This window comes from Cheilinus undulatus, linkage group 16 (genome assembly GCF_018320785.1).
Source record: "Cheilinus undulatus linkage group 16, ASM1832078v1, whole genome shotgun sequence".
Taxonomy (NCBI): Eukaryota; Metazoa; Chordata; class Actinopteri; order Labriformes; family Labridae; genus Cheilinus; species Cheilinus undulatus.
The window spans coordinates 42846090-42864088 of record NC_054880.1 but is presented as its reverse complement, the minus strand read 5'-3'; the positions used below and the strand labels follow the sequence as shown (position 1 = coordinate 42864088).

Genomic DNA, 17999 nt, shown 5'->3' with positions numbered 1-17999 from the left:
TACCCCATAAGAAAGCCTTGATTTTCCCACTATTTTATTTCACACCAGCAATCAATAGATGGTGCAATGGAAATACCTTCTCTCTATTGTAACCATGCCTAACCAGAAGTCGATAGATCAACCTTCAACATGAATACAACAGGGGAAAAAAGACATTTACCATTGTTAATATCTAACAGTAATGTCAGTGCTTTTGATAAAGAAGATCTGGTGATAAGAAAGTTCTGGGATTAGCAATCAGTCCAAAGACGATTTTCTATGTGACTGATCATCTTCCAACAATGATCTAGTTTGCTATCTGTGGTTAATAAGCTGTTCAATGTCAGTGGTTAACTAACAGTCCTCGATCAGTGCTATTTATGAAAATCAAGGCACTTTAATGACAGGTAAATCTGACCTGCTGGCTGTTTTAGGTATGTAGAGAACCACGGTGGTTCTAGTGTTAAATTAGTGGTGGGAGTATCAAAATGAGTAGGAATGTATCGGTTTTAAAATCTCACAATACAGTATTTACCTCTGTGACAGATCTGCGGTACAGTATTTATTAGAAATGAAAAAAAGTATAGAAAAAATAAAAAAAAACATAACAATGAATGGCATTTATGAAACGATTGCACTTTAAATATAACAATATGTGCAAAAAACATGTCGTAGGTGTGCATAGTCTTAGAGATGATTCAATGTTTTGAAAGCTCTATCAACAAACAGGGCATTAAGGAAATAGGATGGAGTATGGGAGACCTAAAAGTTCTTTTTATAAAATAAAAACTGCTCCAGCTGGACCTTGTTTATAAAACAGCATACCTATTGCATGAAGTCTAGTTTTTCAAACATTCTCAATGTTACACCTATTTTATACTTTGGCTCCAGCGTGTTTACTAACCTTTTAAAACCTTCATTGTCCACCACTAAATGGATGGATGATTTATCAAGTGGCTCCCCATGTTACTCGTATTCCCCATGAGGTGTGCCGCTGCAGTCTGGCAGCGCTGCATACTGTCTTTTGTTTGTCCGTCACTTTCACCAGGAAGCCAAAATGTTTCCACACGTCAGATTGAAAAGTCATTGGAGCCTCTGTAGTCAAAAAAACGTAGTCACTCGCCTCTTCCTTGCTACGCCATGCATTCGTCATTTTTGCGCTGTAAAATCAAGCAAGCAAGTGGAGCACAAAGCATGGTGGGTATGCAAGGGCTGATGAGAATTGTCGTTTCCACGTCTATAAGCTCTGCTCCACTATAAAATCACACTTTCTGCCCTGCAGACATACCATTTAAAAGCGTCACATATCCAGAGCTTTCTGTTAAGTAAATACAATTCATTATGTGACCAGAGGAGACCTGGACCACTTCCTGTAATTCATGGAACCATGGATTTTTATGTCCACCGGAAAATCCTAAAGGAGAAGGTGATCAGGCGCACAGGGATTATGCAGCAGGACATGATGATCCCAAACACACCAGCGAGTCCACCTCTGAATGGTTTAAAAACCTAAATAAAGGTTTTAGAGTGGCCTTGTGGAAGTCCTGACTTAAATCTGATTGAGATGCTGTGGCATGACTTTAAACAGGTCGTTCATGCTGGAAAACCCTCCAATGTTGCTGCATTAAAACAATTTTGCAAAAAGAGTGGGCCAAAATTTTGCCACAGCCGTATTAAAGGCTCTTTACCAGTTATTCCACATGCTAGCTTTCAGTTGTCGCCACCATGAGTGGAACAACCAGTTATTAGGTTAAGGCAACAACGACTTTCTTCACATTGGGCCTGGTAGGTTTGGATGGCTTTTTTCCCTTAATAAATGAAATCATCATTTAAAAGAAATGCATTTTGTATTTACTCAGGTTATTGTTTTTTAATATTTGAATTAGTGGCAATAACAATCATAATAATTTTCGCAGCACTGGCCTTTCATGTAGAAGCTTTTTCAGGGAGTGGCCTCCATTCTGAACCAATTGAATAGCCCTGATTTGAACATTGGAAAGATGCACGCATGTACAGAACCTTACCTAAATAAATCAAAGGCATAAAAGTCACAGCATCAAGTCTTTCCTTTGCAGCAAACTTATTTTAAAATGCCCAGGTGAAATTTTAACTTCTTTACACGTTGGTCAATATGAAGCATCCTGCTCTGATATCATACGGCTAATGTAGCATAGCTTAAGAAGCTATGCTGCTAAGAGGCAGCTGGGCTGCTGAAACACCACAGCTGGTGTCACATTATTCTGTTTTTGTGCAGCTTAAGCTGAAAAGTAATGTTCTGCTCGCTTTGTGCATGTGAGAACAGAAACACATGGAGTTATGGAGCCTTTGGGATTAATTAACCTTGACTTTTTAAACTGTGGTTAATCGTGACATCGTTTAATCACCTCATCGCAGCCTGTCACAAACTTTTTCTCTCGCTGCACTGTGGATTCATGCAGGTAATGATGAGAGCCCACAGTTCTGTTTAGGTTTAGGCCCAAGGACAAGCTGCTGTAGGAACTGAACTTGCAGTTTCATGGCAGAAAAATTAGATTCATAAGTGACTGAAGGGTGAATGCGCAAGGTAAACAACCTTGACATGGTCAGCAAATTGCACAGATTTTTAAAAACAGAAGAACTGTTCCCTCTGCAACGTGTACTTTTATCGATTGGAGAAGGTTTCAACTCCGTTTCAAAGTCATTCATGATTTTTTTTTAGCCATCCTTGGCCAGACAGCGGTGCGATGCCGGCTACAAGAGGCTCAGACACAAAGGGCTCACAGTGTGGACTAGAGACGTTCCAGCGGCAGGGGTATCACATCGGTGCCACGGTCGTCATCCTTGCCCTTGTTCTCTCCTACCTTCTGGCTGAATTCATTGTTTTGGTTAGCTTTGTGTGAACATCTGTAGCATTAAGAGCCCGACACATGTGTCAGCTGACACAAAGAGACAGATATGGAAGGGTTTCAGAAAAACCTGTCGAACAGAAAAGGGTGCATTAATGATAATCCTGCCTCAAGGCCATTCACTATTCATTTTATCCACTTCAACCTCCCACTTTATCTTCTGCTTTCAAACCTTATGTCTCAATCCTTTGCTGTAATTTGCATTGCTTTAATGCCTGTAATTCTGCTTTACCTTCTTCAATTTCCATATCTCTATTTCCAGTATTCCATTTAACTAATTTGACTACTTCTAACCTCTAATGGAAAGAAATGAACATTGAAAATGTGTTTTTATATGTTCATTTTTTATCTAGTTTCCTTCTATCATTCAATTTCTCTGCCTTTTCTCCCTCTGCTGAAACCTGCCAGCCTTTTTTTAAACTATTCACCAGCTATTTCTTTTTTTAAATCTGGGATCCTGGCCAATGAGCAGGTGTCGCATTTCTTTACCCCTACAGACATTTGACCCACCCTTCCCGGTCAAACGGTCTCTCCTGGTCTAATCCTTTTGACCGCATGCTGCACTTTACCCTTCACAGTATTCCACCCACTGACATGAATAAAATAAAGATCCCTTTTGGAGAGGATGTGCATGCCAATAAAAGTTAAGCAGGAAACTAAATGTTTTCTAGTTTTGTTTTATTTTGTGTGGAGTTGATACAATCGACATAAAATTTTTTACATGAGACAATAAGAGAAGGATAGAGCTGTTATAAGCCCTTATCACATTCTGTAAATTCCTAATGGAAATATAAAGCTGGGTTAAGTGACAGATGACGAATATCAGGATAGAAAGAAAACTTCAAACAGTCTGCTTCTGCAACATCTCTTAAAGTTTCTAAAAGACATCAGAAGACTTATGAACACATAATCTGACCCTATTACTGTGTTAGAGTACTACTTTATGCAACCAGTAAAGCCTGATCAAATTTTTGTTGTCATCCTCAACTCTCCCTCTTGTCTGTCTTTTCTTGTTAGTGTCTCAGATGGGTGTAGCACAGGGACACAACATGTGTCCAGACCCAGGGATTCCAGATCGGGGGAAACGGAAAGGCTCAGACTTCAGGTAAGAGCAAACAACTTAAACGACACTTAAAGACCCTATAAAGTGAAATCTAAAGTTTTTGTCTTAACACTCTAGAAATGTTGGAATATGGTTGCTGTAAACGTGAAAACACTGAGATGTACATGTAACAGAATTTTGGATTGAGACTTTTAGAAAGTTTTCACCTCTTTCCTGGCTGGGTTTAATGTGGGCGGGGCCATTATGTGGGCTCATGATGTCACGAGCCCACAGTAGGGAATGACCCCACCCCTCTAACACTCTTAAACAGTGTTACTCAACCCTGCTCAACCAAAGAGCCAAATTGTTGAAAAATACCTTTGCAAGAGCCACAATCTAAGTGGTGAAAGGTGGCAAAAATGGCCAAAAAGCAACAAAAATGGGTGAAAAGGGGTGAAAAGGGGAAGGAAAAGAGGAAAAAGGGTCAGAAAGTAGCAAAAATAGGTGAGAAGTAACAAAAAAGGAGTACCAGGTAGCATAAAATAAAAGTGGCAAAAATGTGGCAACAAAATGAGTACAAAATGACTTAAATGAGAAAAAAGCAGTCTAGAGTGGCAAAAATGGCCAAAACATAGGAAACATGGGAATTAAGTGGCAAAAGGTAGCTGAAATGGGTGAAAAATGGCAAAAAAAAAGGGCAAAAATAGGATAAAGTGGCAAAAAGAATTGGCAAAAATGGGCCTAAATAGAGGAAACAAGAGGTATTTACAGGCAAAATGTAGCTTAAATGGGTGAAAAGTAGCAAAAAATGGTGAAAAAGGGCAAATATGGGCTAAAAGTGGCAAAAAGAAGTGGTGAAAATGGGGAAAAAATACTAGGAAAAAGTGGTATTTAATGACTAAAGGTAGCTTAAATGGGTAACAATGGGAGAAAAAAAAATAGTGAAAAACGTGGCAAAAACGAAAAGTGGCAAAAATGCAAAAACAAAAAGTGGCAAAACTGGGCAAAAAAGTAAGAAAAAAGTGGTATTTAATGGCAAAAAGCAGCATGGGGTGAAAAATGGCAAAAAATTGTAAAAAATGGCAAAAAAGTTTCCCTTTTTTAAAGTTTTTGGGGGAAAAATATATTAAAAATTAAGACATATAGAGCCACAAATACTCACAGACGAGCCACATGTGGCTCCAGAGCCACACGTTGAGTATCACTGCTCTAATATAAAATCACAGAGCAGTTCATCTCAGTCCAGTCTGTTGTTAGCTGATGTCACTGCCTTTATTGAAAGTTAACAGTCAGTTAAATGCTGTTTTTTTGTTCATTGTGAGGTAAATTTATCAAATCTATCAGCCACAGTGGTCTATGGATGATTTAAAGCATCATAAAAGAGATTTGTGGCAGAAACAGACTTTGTCTCTTCTCAGGCACAGAGCCAGGCAGCTACATTCTGATATTAAGGTCAAAATTCAGATTGTAGCACTTTTTAAACCTGAGAGGATCGTGGGTGTGGCTTCAGCTACTTCAACTGATGATTTTACTGCCTCATTTTTCATGATTTTGAAGCTTAATTTTACAAACTTGGAGATGTTTTATCTGACTGAATTTGATTTAGTGGTTCACGACACAGTGACCTGTCATACATAAAACTTAAAAACAGATTCATTTTCACTTTACAGGGTCTTTAAATTTGGGTTAAGAAGATGCTTATCTGTGTTTTTGTGGTTTTTAAATCAGCTTAATTTTTCTGTTGTGACTTAATGAACTTTCAAAATAAAGCATGGAGCTTTCAAGCTCACTTTGAGTGTTGAAAGTCCTTGTTAGCTTTCTTATACAATAAAATACAATTAAACCAGTGTTTTAATTACTTTTACTCCCAATGTCTCCTGGATATGAAATCTAATTTAGTTTTTAATTGATTAAGTTTACTAATGAAATGATTGACAACTGACACTAATTAGTGCACATCAGAATGTCATGAAAGCCACATTTCCTTAATTGCAATTTCTTAAATTTATATCAGTTTTATTTCAAAATGATCTCCCAGTTCACCACTGATGCAATCTCAGAACCCTTGCTGGTGGTGGTGTCTGCCTCTGGGCTTGGATTTCTCAGTTACTCTGGTGAAGCTATGGTTAGTGCCAGATGACCTCCAGGCAAGATTCCCTTTCTATAAGGCATTGATTTATCTTTGCAGTTTCATGCATGTCATCCCAGAGTAGCACCGTCCACCTTTTGAATCATCTAAATGTAGGTTAAACTACAGCGCCTTAACTTGCACTCATGTTAGCAGTATAGCCCAACAAGAACCACATTTCAAAGTGATTTATTCACAATTAAGGTGAATACTTTGCCACAGTAACAGCTGCAAGTCTGTCAGGAGGAGAGGAAAACTTTGGATTTTCTTTTTTTTTTTTTTTTAATGAGGTCAGAGCAATCTTTTTATGTGTTTCTGGTATTGGTTGGCATTAAAGAAAGGTGGCTCAAGTTTAATTGTTTTAGTTTAAATAGATTGTCAGCTGCAGTTTCATGCAAATACATTTTTACAGAGATGTACAAATTTAGATTACCACTGAATTGGCATGTCATTAGCACATACCACTATATTGCCAAAAGTATTTGCTCACCTGCCTTGACTCGCATATGAATTTAAGTGACATCCCATTCTTAATCCATGGAGTTTAATATGACGTCGGCCCACCCTTTGCAGCTGTAACAGCTTCAACTCTTCTTTGAAGGCTTTCCACAAGGTTTAGGAGTTTGTTTATGGGATTTTTTGACCATTCTTCCAGAAGCACATTTGTGAGGTCACACACTGATGTTCTGTGGGTTTGAGGTCAGGACTCTGTGCAGGCAAGTCAAGTTGATCCACACCAAACTCTCTCATCCATGTCTTTATGGACCTTGCTTTGTGCACTGGTGCACAGTCATGTTGGAACAGGAAGGGGCCATCCCCAAACTGTTCCCACAAAGTTGGGAGCATGGAATTGTCCAAAATCTCTTGGTATGCTGAATAATTGTCTGAGGACTTAAGAAGCAAAATTCTGGAAAAATCTGAATAATCTCAGGGTTACAAGACCATCTCCAGAGATCTTGAAATTCTTTTTTCCACTGGAACTATGGCTAATCTCCCTGGATGTGGACAGAAGAGAAAAATTGGCAAAAGAATGCAAAGACTTGCATGAGTTTGCAAAAATGTACCTGAGTAAGCCTCAATCCTTCTAGGAGAACATTTTGTGGACAGATGAGACTAAGGTAGAGCTTTTTGGAAAAGCAGGTCATTCTACTGTTTACAGAAAACAGAATGAGGCCTACAGAGAAAAGAACACAGTACCTACAGTCAAACATGGTGGAGGTTCAAAGATGTTTTGGGGTTATTTTGTTGACTCTGGCACTGGGTGCCTTGACTGTGTGCAAGGAATCATAAAATCTGAGACTATCAAAGATTTTAGGCCTCAATGTAGGGCCTAGTGTCAGAAAGCTGGGTCTGCGTCAGAGGTCATGGGTGTTCCAGCAGGACAATGACCCCAAACATACCTCAAAAAGCACCAAGAAATGGTTGGAGACAAAGCTGGAGAGTTCTGAAGTGGCCAGCAATGAGTCCAGATCTAAATCCCATTGAACTCCTATGGAGAGATCTCAAAACTGCTGTTGCAAGAAGCACCCTTCAAATCTGAGAGACCTGGAGCAGTTTGCAAAAGAAGAGTGGTCCAAAATTCCAGTTGAGAGTTGTAAGAAGCTTGTTTATGGTTGTAGGAAGTGAATGGTGACAGTAATTTTTTCCCAAGGCTGTGCAACCAAATATTAAGTTGAGGGTGCCAATAATTTTGTCAGCCCATTTTCTGAGTTTTGTGTGAAATTATGTCAATTTTGTCTTTTTTCTTATGTTTTTCTGTTTTGTTCCAGTGCACATAAAGGAAATAAACGTGTGTACCGAAAACATTTGTAATTGCAACAATTTCTGGGAGAAATGGTGTATTTTCTGGAAAAATTCCAGGGGTTCCAATACTTTCGTACATGTCTGTATAAGCCTTGATTAATATTTCAAACCTCATTACATTATATTGATCGTTAAAATAAAAGTGGCTTGGAAAAAAATGTGATGACTGTAGATTTATTAATCCACCAGCCACAGTGACAGGTAAGAAAAAAAGTACAGCATATAACCAAATGCCATGCCTTGTAAAGTCTGCTTTTAAACTAGATAGAAATGTGCACACTGGAGTATTTTTAGTTTAAACCACTGAACAATAACAGCGTGCCTCTGTGGCTGATATTACTGCAGGGATTAGAGTTTCACTGCTGTCCCAGCTGTTGTCTCTATCAGTGGTAAAGTGTAACACAGACAAATGGGCGACATCCGTCACCCACGATGCAGAACTTTTAGATATCAGAGCCAGAGTCTCAAAAATATACATACACACATTTTGCTTGTTGACCTGACATGCACTCTTCGCACTACACAGTGATTTCTGCAGGAAATGCTGTTGATGTGGATGTTTTCTCACTCTATGTAATTTAACTGCAGGCGAGGGGCCACGGTGCATTTCTCCTGCGACGAGGGATATGAACTGCAGGGCTCAAAAAGCATTACTTGTCTGAGAGTGACAGACAGCTATGTAGGCTGGAGTGACGATCGGCCCATCTGCAGAGGTAAGGACTCATGTGGGTTGTCAATCTAAGCGCATGTGTTATGCTAGTAGTCCCAGTATGACCTCCATTTACAATTCTCATACCCAGATGCCCTGACATTGATGTCTTCTCTTGTATTTGTGCTCCCATTTCGTGTTGATTCCTACATCGTTTCCGCCTTTTTCTTTATTGTATTGATTCTGTGTTAACCGTTTTATTATTGTGACCGCTCTGACTTTGACCTGCAGCCAGCGCTCTTTGCTTCCTGCTGTTTAGCCATGCTGGCGTTGTGCTGCCCATCAGTCATGTCTTCTACAGTTCTGACCGTTATGTGACAAGCAGGAAAATACAATCTGACTGTCCCTGGTAATCATGTGCTTCCTAGCTTCAGTTTCCTGCTGCAGCAACATAAATTTAATCTACTTTAACTCGGTTGAAATATTTGATTGAAGATGAAAATAATGCCAAGCAAAGTAACCTTGAAATACAGATGAAAGGCATTGCTTTTTTATCTTACATTGTGTAATCTGTAAAACTTTCTCCTCGTAAATTCAAAAGATTGCACATTGTTGAGGACATTAAAAGCACAGGCTGAGAGAAATACAAATTCAAGCATCTCTGATCAGTGCAAAGCTTTATGCAATTTCTGACTTATGTAGCTCATGTTGGCAGAAACAAAGTAATGACTCACTGCGCTTTGAGCCTGAGCCCTGGTATTTTTAACTGTTCTCTTCTCCATTAGCAAGATTGTTATGATAAAGCAAAGTACCAGTTAAACATCTGACCAATCTCTTTGAGTTTCATTTATTTCATATATCAGTGTTTTACATTATAATGAGTGTATTGTTAAAATGTAAGAGGAACTATTCCTTTGCTTTGCAGAGCTTTTAACCTCTTCAGTTTACATTTCAGTCTCATATCTGGGAAGTGAAAGGCTTAAAATCTTATATCAGGATTACCCTTTAGTGGCTTCACATTAGGGGATCTGAGTGCACCTGAGCCTAAAGTCCGGTTCGCTTTGGTCAGTGTGAATGCTCATGAACTGTTCCCAGGCTAATTGGGGAGGTGGTCTCAGGTGCGATTCAAGTGGACTCTGGCACAGTTTGGATGAGTTGTGAGGGCAACTGCGAGTTGTATCAGCTATATGACGCCATCGTGAAAACTAAACCTCTTTCCATGGCGCTGCAATATGATCACATTTTTCCTCAAACAAGGAGGCAGTCATCAGAATTCAGTCAATGAGCGGTCTGTTATGACTCACCTTACGGATGAACACAAGTGACATGAGATCCAAAGGCAATAAAAGTCTTCTGTCACCTCAAAAACTGCTGTATTTATGCAGTGTGAGCCCATTTAATCCACTCAACAGCACATAGATGTGTAGATTGATGATGCTGCTGACATCTTAAAAAACATCCATGGTGGCAGGATGGGTTTTATAGCCAGGTTGAAACACAAACAAACAGGGCGCAGGTGGCCAAGTGGTTAAAGGCACGCCCCATGTACGCGGATGGCCCGGGTTCGAATCCGGCCAGAGGCCCTTTACCGCATGTCTCTCCCCCGCTTTCGTCCCTGTTTCCGACTCTATCCACTGTCCTCACCTATCAAATAAAGGCACAAAAATTACCAAAAATAAATCTTAAAAAAAAAAAAAAAACACTTCTCTCAGGTTATGACCTGAGTGGTTGCCATGGTAGCTTCTTCTACTTTCCGCCACCTGCTGTATCAGACCGAGAACACATGTAAGTGGGCCCAGGCATGGATTGATGTTGCTTGTGTTGAAACAACTGGGCCTGGTGTGACAGCACGCTCAGTGTCTGCTTTTATTAATATATTAAAAAAAAAAAGGAACTTGGAGTAGATCAAGAAATATGGCATGAACTCATCCATAGAAAAAGGGGATTGAAGAGAAAATATGTTTGATCACACAAGGTAAAGATGATGTTTGATTTGTCCACTGAGCTGTCTGAGGTTTTTAAAGTCAAATAAGACGTAAAGGTGTCTTTACATCAGTGTGGCTGCAGGGAGACGTTGCATTGGCTTAGCCAAAGTGTGCTGAAAGGGACAATAAAACATGAACACAATAAAAAGATGCACTAATTGTGGGCTTTATCATGATTTAACCAGGATGAATGCTGATAGCCCCACTGTTTATGTTCACATTCTTTTAGCTGCAGGGAGCAGCTGTGTACAGTGAGTGGCTGCAATAAGATTAACGGGACTGCCGTGTAAAGTGGGCCAACTTGAAGCTCACATGTTAGAGTGTAAGCCTGATGCACCAGAGCTGAGTCCTTACTGCAGTGGCCAAGCACAGATGTTATATTCAGTTTCTCTTAAACTGCCCTATCTTTGATGGAAACAAATACATGATTAAATAGCTACCATATGCTGCTATGACTCTGCAAAGTGTGCGATTGAAAATGTTGAAAGTAAAGTAAAGTCAAGGAGGAGGGCTGGTGTGGCTTTTAGCACTGACCTCCAAAATGTAATCTGTTGATCCTTGAATCAGAGATGGTATTTGTGCAAAGGCTGAAGAAAATCCCTTAAAGCATCCTTGTTAGACAGTGTTACAGGATGAACATAAGGCCCAGAGACCTTGACCTTTGACCTATAATGTCCAAAATCTAACCAGTCCATCACTGAGTACAAACAAACACTCATACAAAGTTTGAAGAAAATACCTCAAAGCATTGTTGAGGTATGGTGTTTACAAAACAGATATACAAGATCATTTTTGATTGATAGTGATTAACTAATTATTGACATTGTTTGTCAAAAAATAATCTTCTTGATGTGACATTTGAAAACTTAATGTTTTACTAATTGTCATTTTTACTGAGCTGACCTTGAATGCATCATAATTGTCTGCTCATTAAGCCCACTAATTAACTTAACTAATTAACTTTTGCTGATTTCAACACAGATTTTAACGCTGGGTTCATATTTTAAGTAACAGGAGTTGCTACAAAGTTTGGGGGCATTTTTCAGTGCTGATCTGTGCACATGAAGAACAAAATAGTCATGTAGAATAAACCCAGTGTTATCAGTGTAAGTCTTTTGTTTTTTATCAAACAGTGGAAGGTACCACATTTCAAAATTATGCACAATGCTGATGTGCTTTGAGCTAATGTCACTCCCTGAAAGGACTGATGCATGTTTGCACCAGAGATTAGGTTCTGTTACATCACGGAACTACGGAAGCCCATTTATGCCACATGAAAAGGAAAATATGAAATAAGGCAATTCTTAAAGAAAAAAAAAAGAAAAAGTAGAATCCTAAGTCATAATTATGGGATAAAAAGTCAAAGGTAACAGATATAAAACTCAAAACTATGATAAAAAGTCATAGTTATGAGACAAAAGTCAAAATTAAGAGATAAACACTGATAAAAAGTCAATTATGAGATAAAAAGTCACAATTATGAGGTAAAAAGTCACAATTATGAGGTAAAAAGTCACAATTATGAGGTAAAAAGTCACAATTACGACATAAAAAGTCAATTATGAGATTAAAAAGTCATAATTATGAGATAAAAAGTCAAAATTATGACATAAATGGTCATAATTATGAGGTTAAAAGTCATAATTATGAGTTAAGGGGTGGCGGTGCGAGCTTCTACTGTTAGTCACATTCTGTAAGATCTTGGCGCCGTCACCATGTGGAGTTGAGGCTGAAGTTCTATAGAAAATAGAATGTGCTTCAGCTAAATGCTATAATAGTTTTGTTTTAATTGGATGTGCGAGCCATATTGTTTCAGTGTCCTCAATAAAAGCTTTCAATCTCACACAGATTATTCAAATGTAATCACCTGCAGCATTCCATCCTCTTTAAGATCACCTATAGGCCATCTCTGCTACTCCACTTCATTTAATGTGATCTGAGAAATCCGGCTTACCACACGCCCCCATTCTTGTCTTTTGTCTTGGACTGATCCAATTTTACCTAAATTAAATTCCAGTGCTAAGGAGGGGGCCTGGCTGGTCTCGGAGGGATTACAGGGGTGGTAGAGCTCTGATACTGTCAGCTGCCAGTATTCCAGAAAAGTCTTCTGCTGTTTTTTTGTCACCAACAACAGTGATGAAGCTCTTGTTCTGACACGTTTGACTTCTACTGTTCTCTGAAGTAAAAATAAGAAAGATAAGATGAACTCATTAATTGAGCCTTTTGACTTCAGGCTTCGTTCAGGTGGCTTTCTGTTTTATGTACAGAAACACTCAAGACTGAAATATCATCTTCAGAGATGTCGGTGAGATTGCCCTTTAAGAATATCACATTCTATTATCCTCATTTAACCTTTGGTGCTGTGCCTTTTTTCTGCCTGGATGAAGATTAAACATCATCCAGGAAAAATGGAAGATCCGTATCCAAAATTAGCATTAGTCATCATTACACAGCAGTATCATTAGCAAATTTCTTTCAGACGCTTTTTCTGGTCACGCTGACCTGCAGCTATTCTTCTACGTCACGTTGTTATTGCTCGGTGTTCTGCTGCACTTTCATATCAATACAGACGATGATCCCCGTGATTATAAAAAAAATAGGACGGATATGACGGCTTTACCGGGCTTCCTCTCTTCCCTGTTATTTTCATTAAGGTCACCCTCACTGTCAGCACAACTCAAATTAATTTCTTTACTCTCCTCTTAACTTTGCCAAAGTTCTTCTTGCATTTTAATAGGGGCGAGTGGGCAGGGGAGGGGTGGAGCAGAGAGTGGGGCTCAAACACCCAAAGGAACTGTTTTAAACGCAACTCATTAAAATCGGGGTGGCTTGTTCAGCCCCTTTTTGGAAACTTTCCGGTAAAACTCCACGTATTGAGACAGGTACAAACTCAGTCCCCTTAAACTACTCATTAGGAACGCTGCTTTAATTTGAAAGGGTGGTTAACAGTTTTGCCATGCAGGCACCCTTAGGCCTTAACAGAAAAGTCACATTGTCCTTTGAAGCTTAGTTTGCTCTGCTACTCTTTTCAGATGAAATACCAAAGAAGAATAATTGGTCTACATGTTATATTTTCCCATCAGTGAAACTTTCAAAACAGAACTCACAGCTGGATATGAACCAAATGAATGTGGTACCTCATCATATTTGTGGATTCAATGCATCCTGCAAAACCTGGGATCCCTGCAGTTCTACATCTGAGAGGCAGAAAAGTTTTAGTCTCGTCTTTCTCAGAAATAAAGGTGGTTGGTTAACACATTTAGTCAACAAAAATACCACTGACTCACTCACTCTGGGGTCTGTTGCCCCGTAATACGCTGAAGCACACTGGTTCCCTGTTTCTTGTCCTTTGCTGTCCTGCACTCAGCCACTCCAGCCCGACCTAAGCATAAATACGTCATCACCCTGTTATATGACACTCATTTTCAAAGAAGTGTGGTATCAAAGCCATCACATTGGAGAAACTGAAAGATACTGATTGGTGAGAGAAATGCCTGTATTGATTATATGGCATGTCCACATTGCACACTGGTGCTTGTGGACATTTTGGGAGGGGGGGGCTGGAGCCTATCCCAGCTGTCATTGGACGAGAGGTGGGGTACATCCTGGACTAGTTGCTGGTCAGTCACAGGGCACATATATAGAGACAGACAACCAGGCACACTCACACTCACACCTATGGCCAATTTCAGAGTCACCAATCAACCTGACGAGCATGTTTTTGGTGGTGGGAGGAGGCCGGAGAACCTGAAGAGAATCCACGCATGCACGGGAAGAACATGCAAACTTCGCTCAGAAAGGGTTTTACTGAGAAGCTAACCAGGAACCTTCTTGCTGTGAAACAACAGCGCTAACTCCTGCGTACAATTTGGGAACCACTGCACAGGACTTTCTAATTGAATTTAAATGGAGCTGCAGTCTGGTACCAAGAATTAACCAAGCAGCTATTTTAAGATAGCTCTTTGGTTCACAGCTTGTTGATCTTTCTTAAAGAGTAAAAAGATTACCAAAGAGCTTGAACCTTCAAAAGCAATGTTAGCTTTCTGTTGAGTCTGGGAACACTGAAGGCACCATGAGCCAAACAGACTGATTTTAAACAGTAACTCTGTTGACAGCACTGCTCATTGGGATGCTGTGCATGCTACTCAGTAAAGATTGACTTGAAGTTGTTAACCCCCCACAGGGTTTTTTTCAACAGCAAGTGAAGAACACAATAAAATATTGACAGCGCACAAGAAGGGAATTACAACTGCAAGTAAGAGTAATAAGAAACTTCAACAGGTGGAGGCTGAGGTCGTTGAAGGATGAAGCCACACTCCTAGCAGCCAAACACCATCATGACTTGTGAATTTAAAAGCATCCCCGGAGGGGTTTCACATTTTTTGTGGCTCACAAATGACAAAATGTTTGCTTTTTTCTGTCAGTGACTTAAAATCTCTCCTTTGTGTCTCCCCTTGTAGCACCGATGTGTGGAGGCCAGCTGAGAGGGCCGAGTGGCGTCATCACTTCTCCAAACTATCCGGTCCAGTATGACAACAATGCAAACTGTACTTGGGTGATCACAGCAACGGAGACGTCCAAGGTAGAGAGAGACTCAGCAGCACAGCACTGCTTTTTCACCTTCACCAGGATATTTTCACTGTTGGGTGGGGCAATTAATCAAAAATTAGATTAAATCACAATATGGCCTCCCGCAATTTTTTAAATTGTAAAAGGTGCAACATTTCTTTGACCTGAAATTGGTGTCAGAATACCTGTTTTAAGCTTTTTTTGCAACAGAGATGTTATGCATGACAAATGAAATCATTCAATAGTCCACAAAAATCCTACATTCTTCATTTTTGTACTTTTTCTCATCAAATATAAGAATGACAAAAACCCTTCAGTGCAATAATTCATATCCAATTTGCAATCAGAATTAGACACTTTAAAAGAATTATTTTAACAATGCTGCAGATTAAACAGGCATGCATTGATATCATCAGCTAATCTAATTTTTTTCATTTAATTTTATGCTTATATTTCCATCATAATGGGTAACATATACAATTTAGAATCATTAAAAAAATATTTTTTTTTTAAAGGCACTTGGCGACCCCCTTTGCAACCTCTCAGGGGGTCCCAACCTCCACATTGTGAAGCACTGGTGTAGGCGACCAGGGCTTCTGGGTTAAAATGGCTAAAATGAAAAAAAATTGCAAATACTGGCCAAAAAGGTGCTGGAAGTGGATTTTAAAAGTAGCAGAAATGAGTTAAAGAGGCCAAAACTGTCATAACAAAAGTGGTAGAAAGGGTAAACAGTGGCGATAGTGGCTTAAAAGTGGCAGAGATTAGTAGAAAATGAGTTTTAAATAGGATTAACACTGGGAAAAGTTGGTTCAACCCTTGATCTATTGAGTTTAAAGACCCTGTAAAGTGAAATCCATAATTTGGGTCTAAACACTCTGGATACGTTGGAATATGGTTGCTGTAAACATGTGAAGACACTGAGATCTACATGTGACTGAATTCTGGATTTAGACTGTTAGAAAGTTTTTCACCTCTTTCCTGGCTTGGTTTCATGTGGGAGGGCCCAATATTTGGGCTCATGATGTCATGAGCCCACAGTGGAAATGACCCCGCCCCTCTAACACTACAATATAAAATCACAGAGCAGTTCATCTCAGTGGGCGTGGCTTCACCTTATTCAACAGACACGCCCACACCATCCTGGATTAGATTTTACTGCCTCACTTTTCATCATTTTGAAGCTTAATTTTAAAAACCTAGAGATGTTTTGTTTGGTTGAAATGTGACCTGGAGGTTCATAACACACTGACCTGTCATACAACAAACCTTAAAACAGATTTATTTTCACTTCACAGGGTCTTTAAAATGGTGATTTGGACATATTTTGTTGTAATGGCTGTAAGTCTGAGAGCTTTGGTCTCTTTTCCCAGGAGTACTTGAACATTTCAACATCTGGTTAATGATTATTGCACATTATATGGAATTGTCAGCAGTTTAAAAGAAGAAAAAACAAAACTGCTATGAAACTTACAATGAATGCCCACGTCATATGGTTGCGAGTACCGTAATGAGCCATATATGTGCACATGCCCACAGTTCTCAGCTTTCCAAACTCTTTGGAATTTTTCTGATCAGACAAACTTTGACAGAGTTACAGTAATAATACTACAGAAATATTAAACATAGTGTCTGCGCTATGGCAGTAGGTAAAGGGTTAAAGGGGCAAAAATGGGTAGAAAAAGTGGTGAGACAGGATTAAAAAATGTGGAGGAAATGGATAAACAGAAGCAGAAAAATGGTAGAAAGTGTCAGAAATGGGTTAAACTAGAAAAATGGCTATAAAGTATGAAATGCAGTTAACCCCTATGCCCTATAGTATCATATTTGATACACACTTTTATGGGACCTCTATCTAATCAAAATGATTAAAAAGTTACTTAAAAATATTTTTAATACAGGCAGATAAATGATAAGAAAAGCCCTACAGTGGATTATCAGTTGCCAAAATGCCTTAATGTATCAAATGTGATACAAATATATATATATGTAGTTATTATTCAACCCTTGTTTAGGATTAATAGAAAGTTAAGGATTAATCACATATCAAATTGAAATTGCAATATTGGGGAAAATAAATGCAATTAGATTATTTTCCAAAATCATTCAGCCCTAGTGTGTACTGGGTTTGAGGCACTAGAAGCTACAAGGTCTGTTTGCAAAGACAGGGCTAATCTCCTTCCTGATACCCACAACGCTTTTTTATAATGTCTGCAGGACATTTTTTGGGAGGGCCATTGAGCCCCGCCATATGACAGAAGCTCTCTCACAGAAAAATGTGAGCGATAAGGACGATGAAACAACAGAAAAGAACCCTGGCACTGAGCCAGCAGAAGACAAAGAGAGTAGTTAGGAACACCTGTGGAGAGGAGAGTAAAAACAGAGAGGAAGAGTAATGGAGAGGTTTTCAGTGCATGCTCAGAGGATATCATGAAAGTGTCATAGCCGCTCAGACCATTGACTTTGGAGTTATGTTCAAGGCCACCCAGCTGCTTTCCTGCCAAATATTCCTCTCTGAACTCAAAACTAATCAGTGGCACAAATCTGCTCTACTATTGCGGTGAAGAGGAGGCTATGTGAGGTGAGAAGAAGGCAGAGGGAGCAGTGGGATATAATGCACAGAGACCAAATCCTTGCATTCACAGGCTCACACAGACAGCCCTGGGTCGAGCCTGCAGAAACTGACAGTGCTCTTTTGGACTGTCTCTGTCCCTGGTTCAGATGAAGATGGAGTGTGGCTGTTCTTTCTGTTTAGAGTGTAATGGGCTTCTATTCCTGCCCGTACGCATAGGCTCGGCCAGAGGAGACTTCAGGTCAGGCAGGAGACAGACGCGGCACTGCCAAAGCGAGGTGACACAGCTCTTCACAACCCTAAATGCGACCTTTTGACACTTTGACTAATGTGGGTTCTTGTCAGGTGTTGCTCCTCCGTGATATCCTGACAGTACCTCCGCAGCTGTTT

General features: G+C 39.6%; 1 protein-coding gene across 1 annotated transcript in view; it reads left to right on the top strand.

Moving 5' to 3' along the window:
- csmd2 (CUB and Sushi multiple domains 2) overlaps positions 1-17999 on the top strand; it is a 443344-nt gene that overhangs the window by 212884 nt on the left and 212461 nt on the right. Inside the window, exons 8-10 of the mRNA XM_041809040.1 lie at positions 3882-3969; positions 8426-8550; positions 14932-15053. Coding sequence (XP_041664974.1) covers positions 3882-3969; positions 8426-8550; positions 14932-15053 — 335 coding nt within the window. The remainder of the gene's footprint in view (positions 1-3881; positions 3970-8425; positions 8551-14931; positions 15054-17999) is intronic.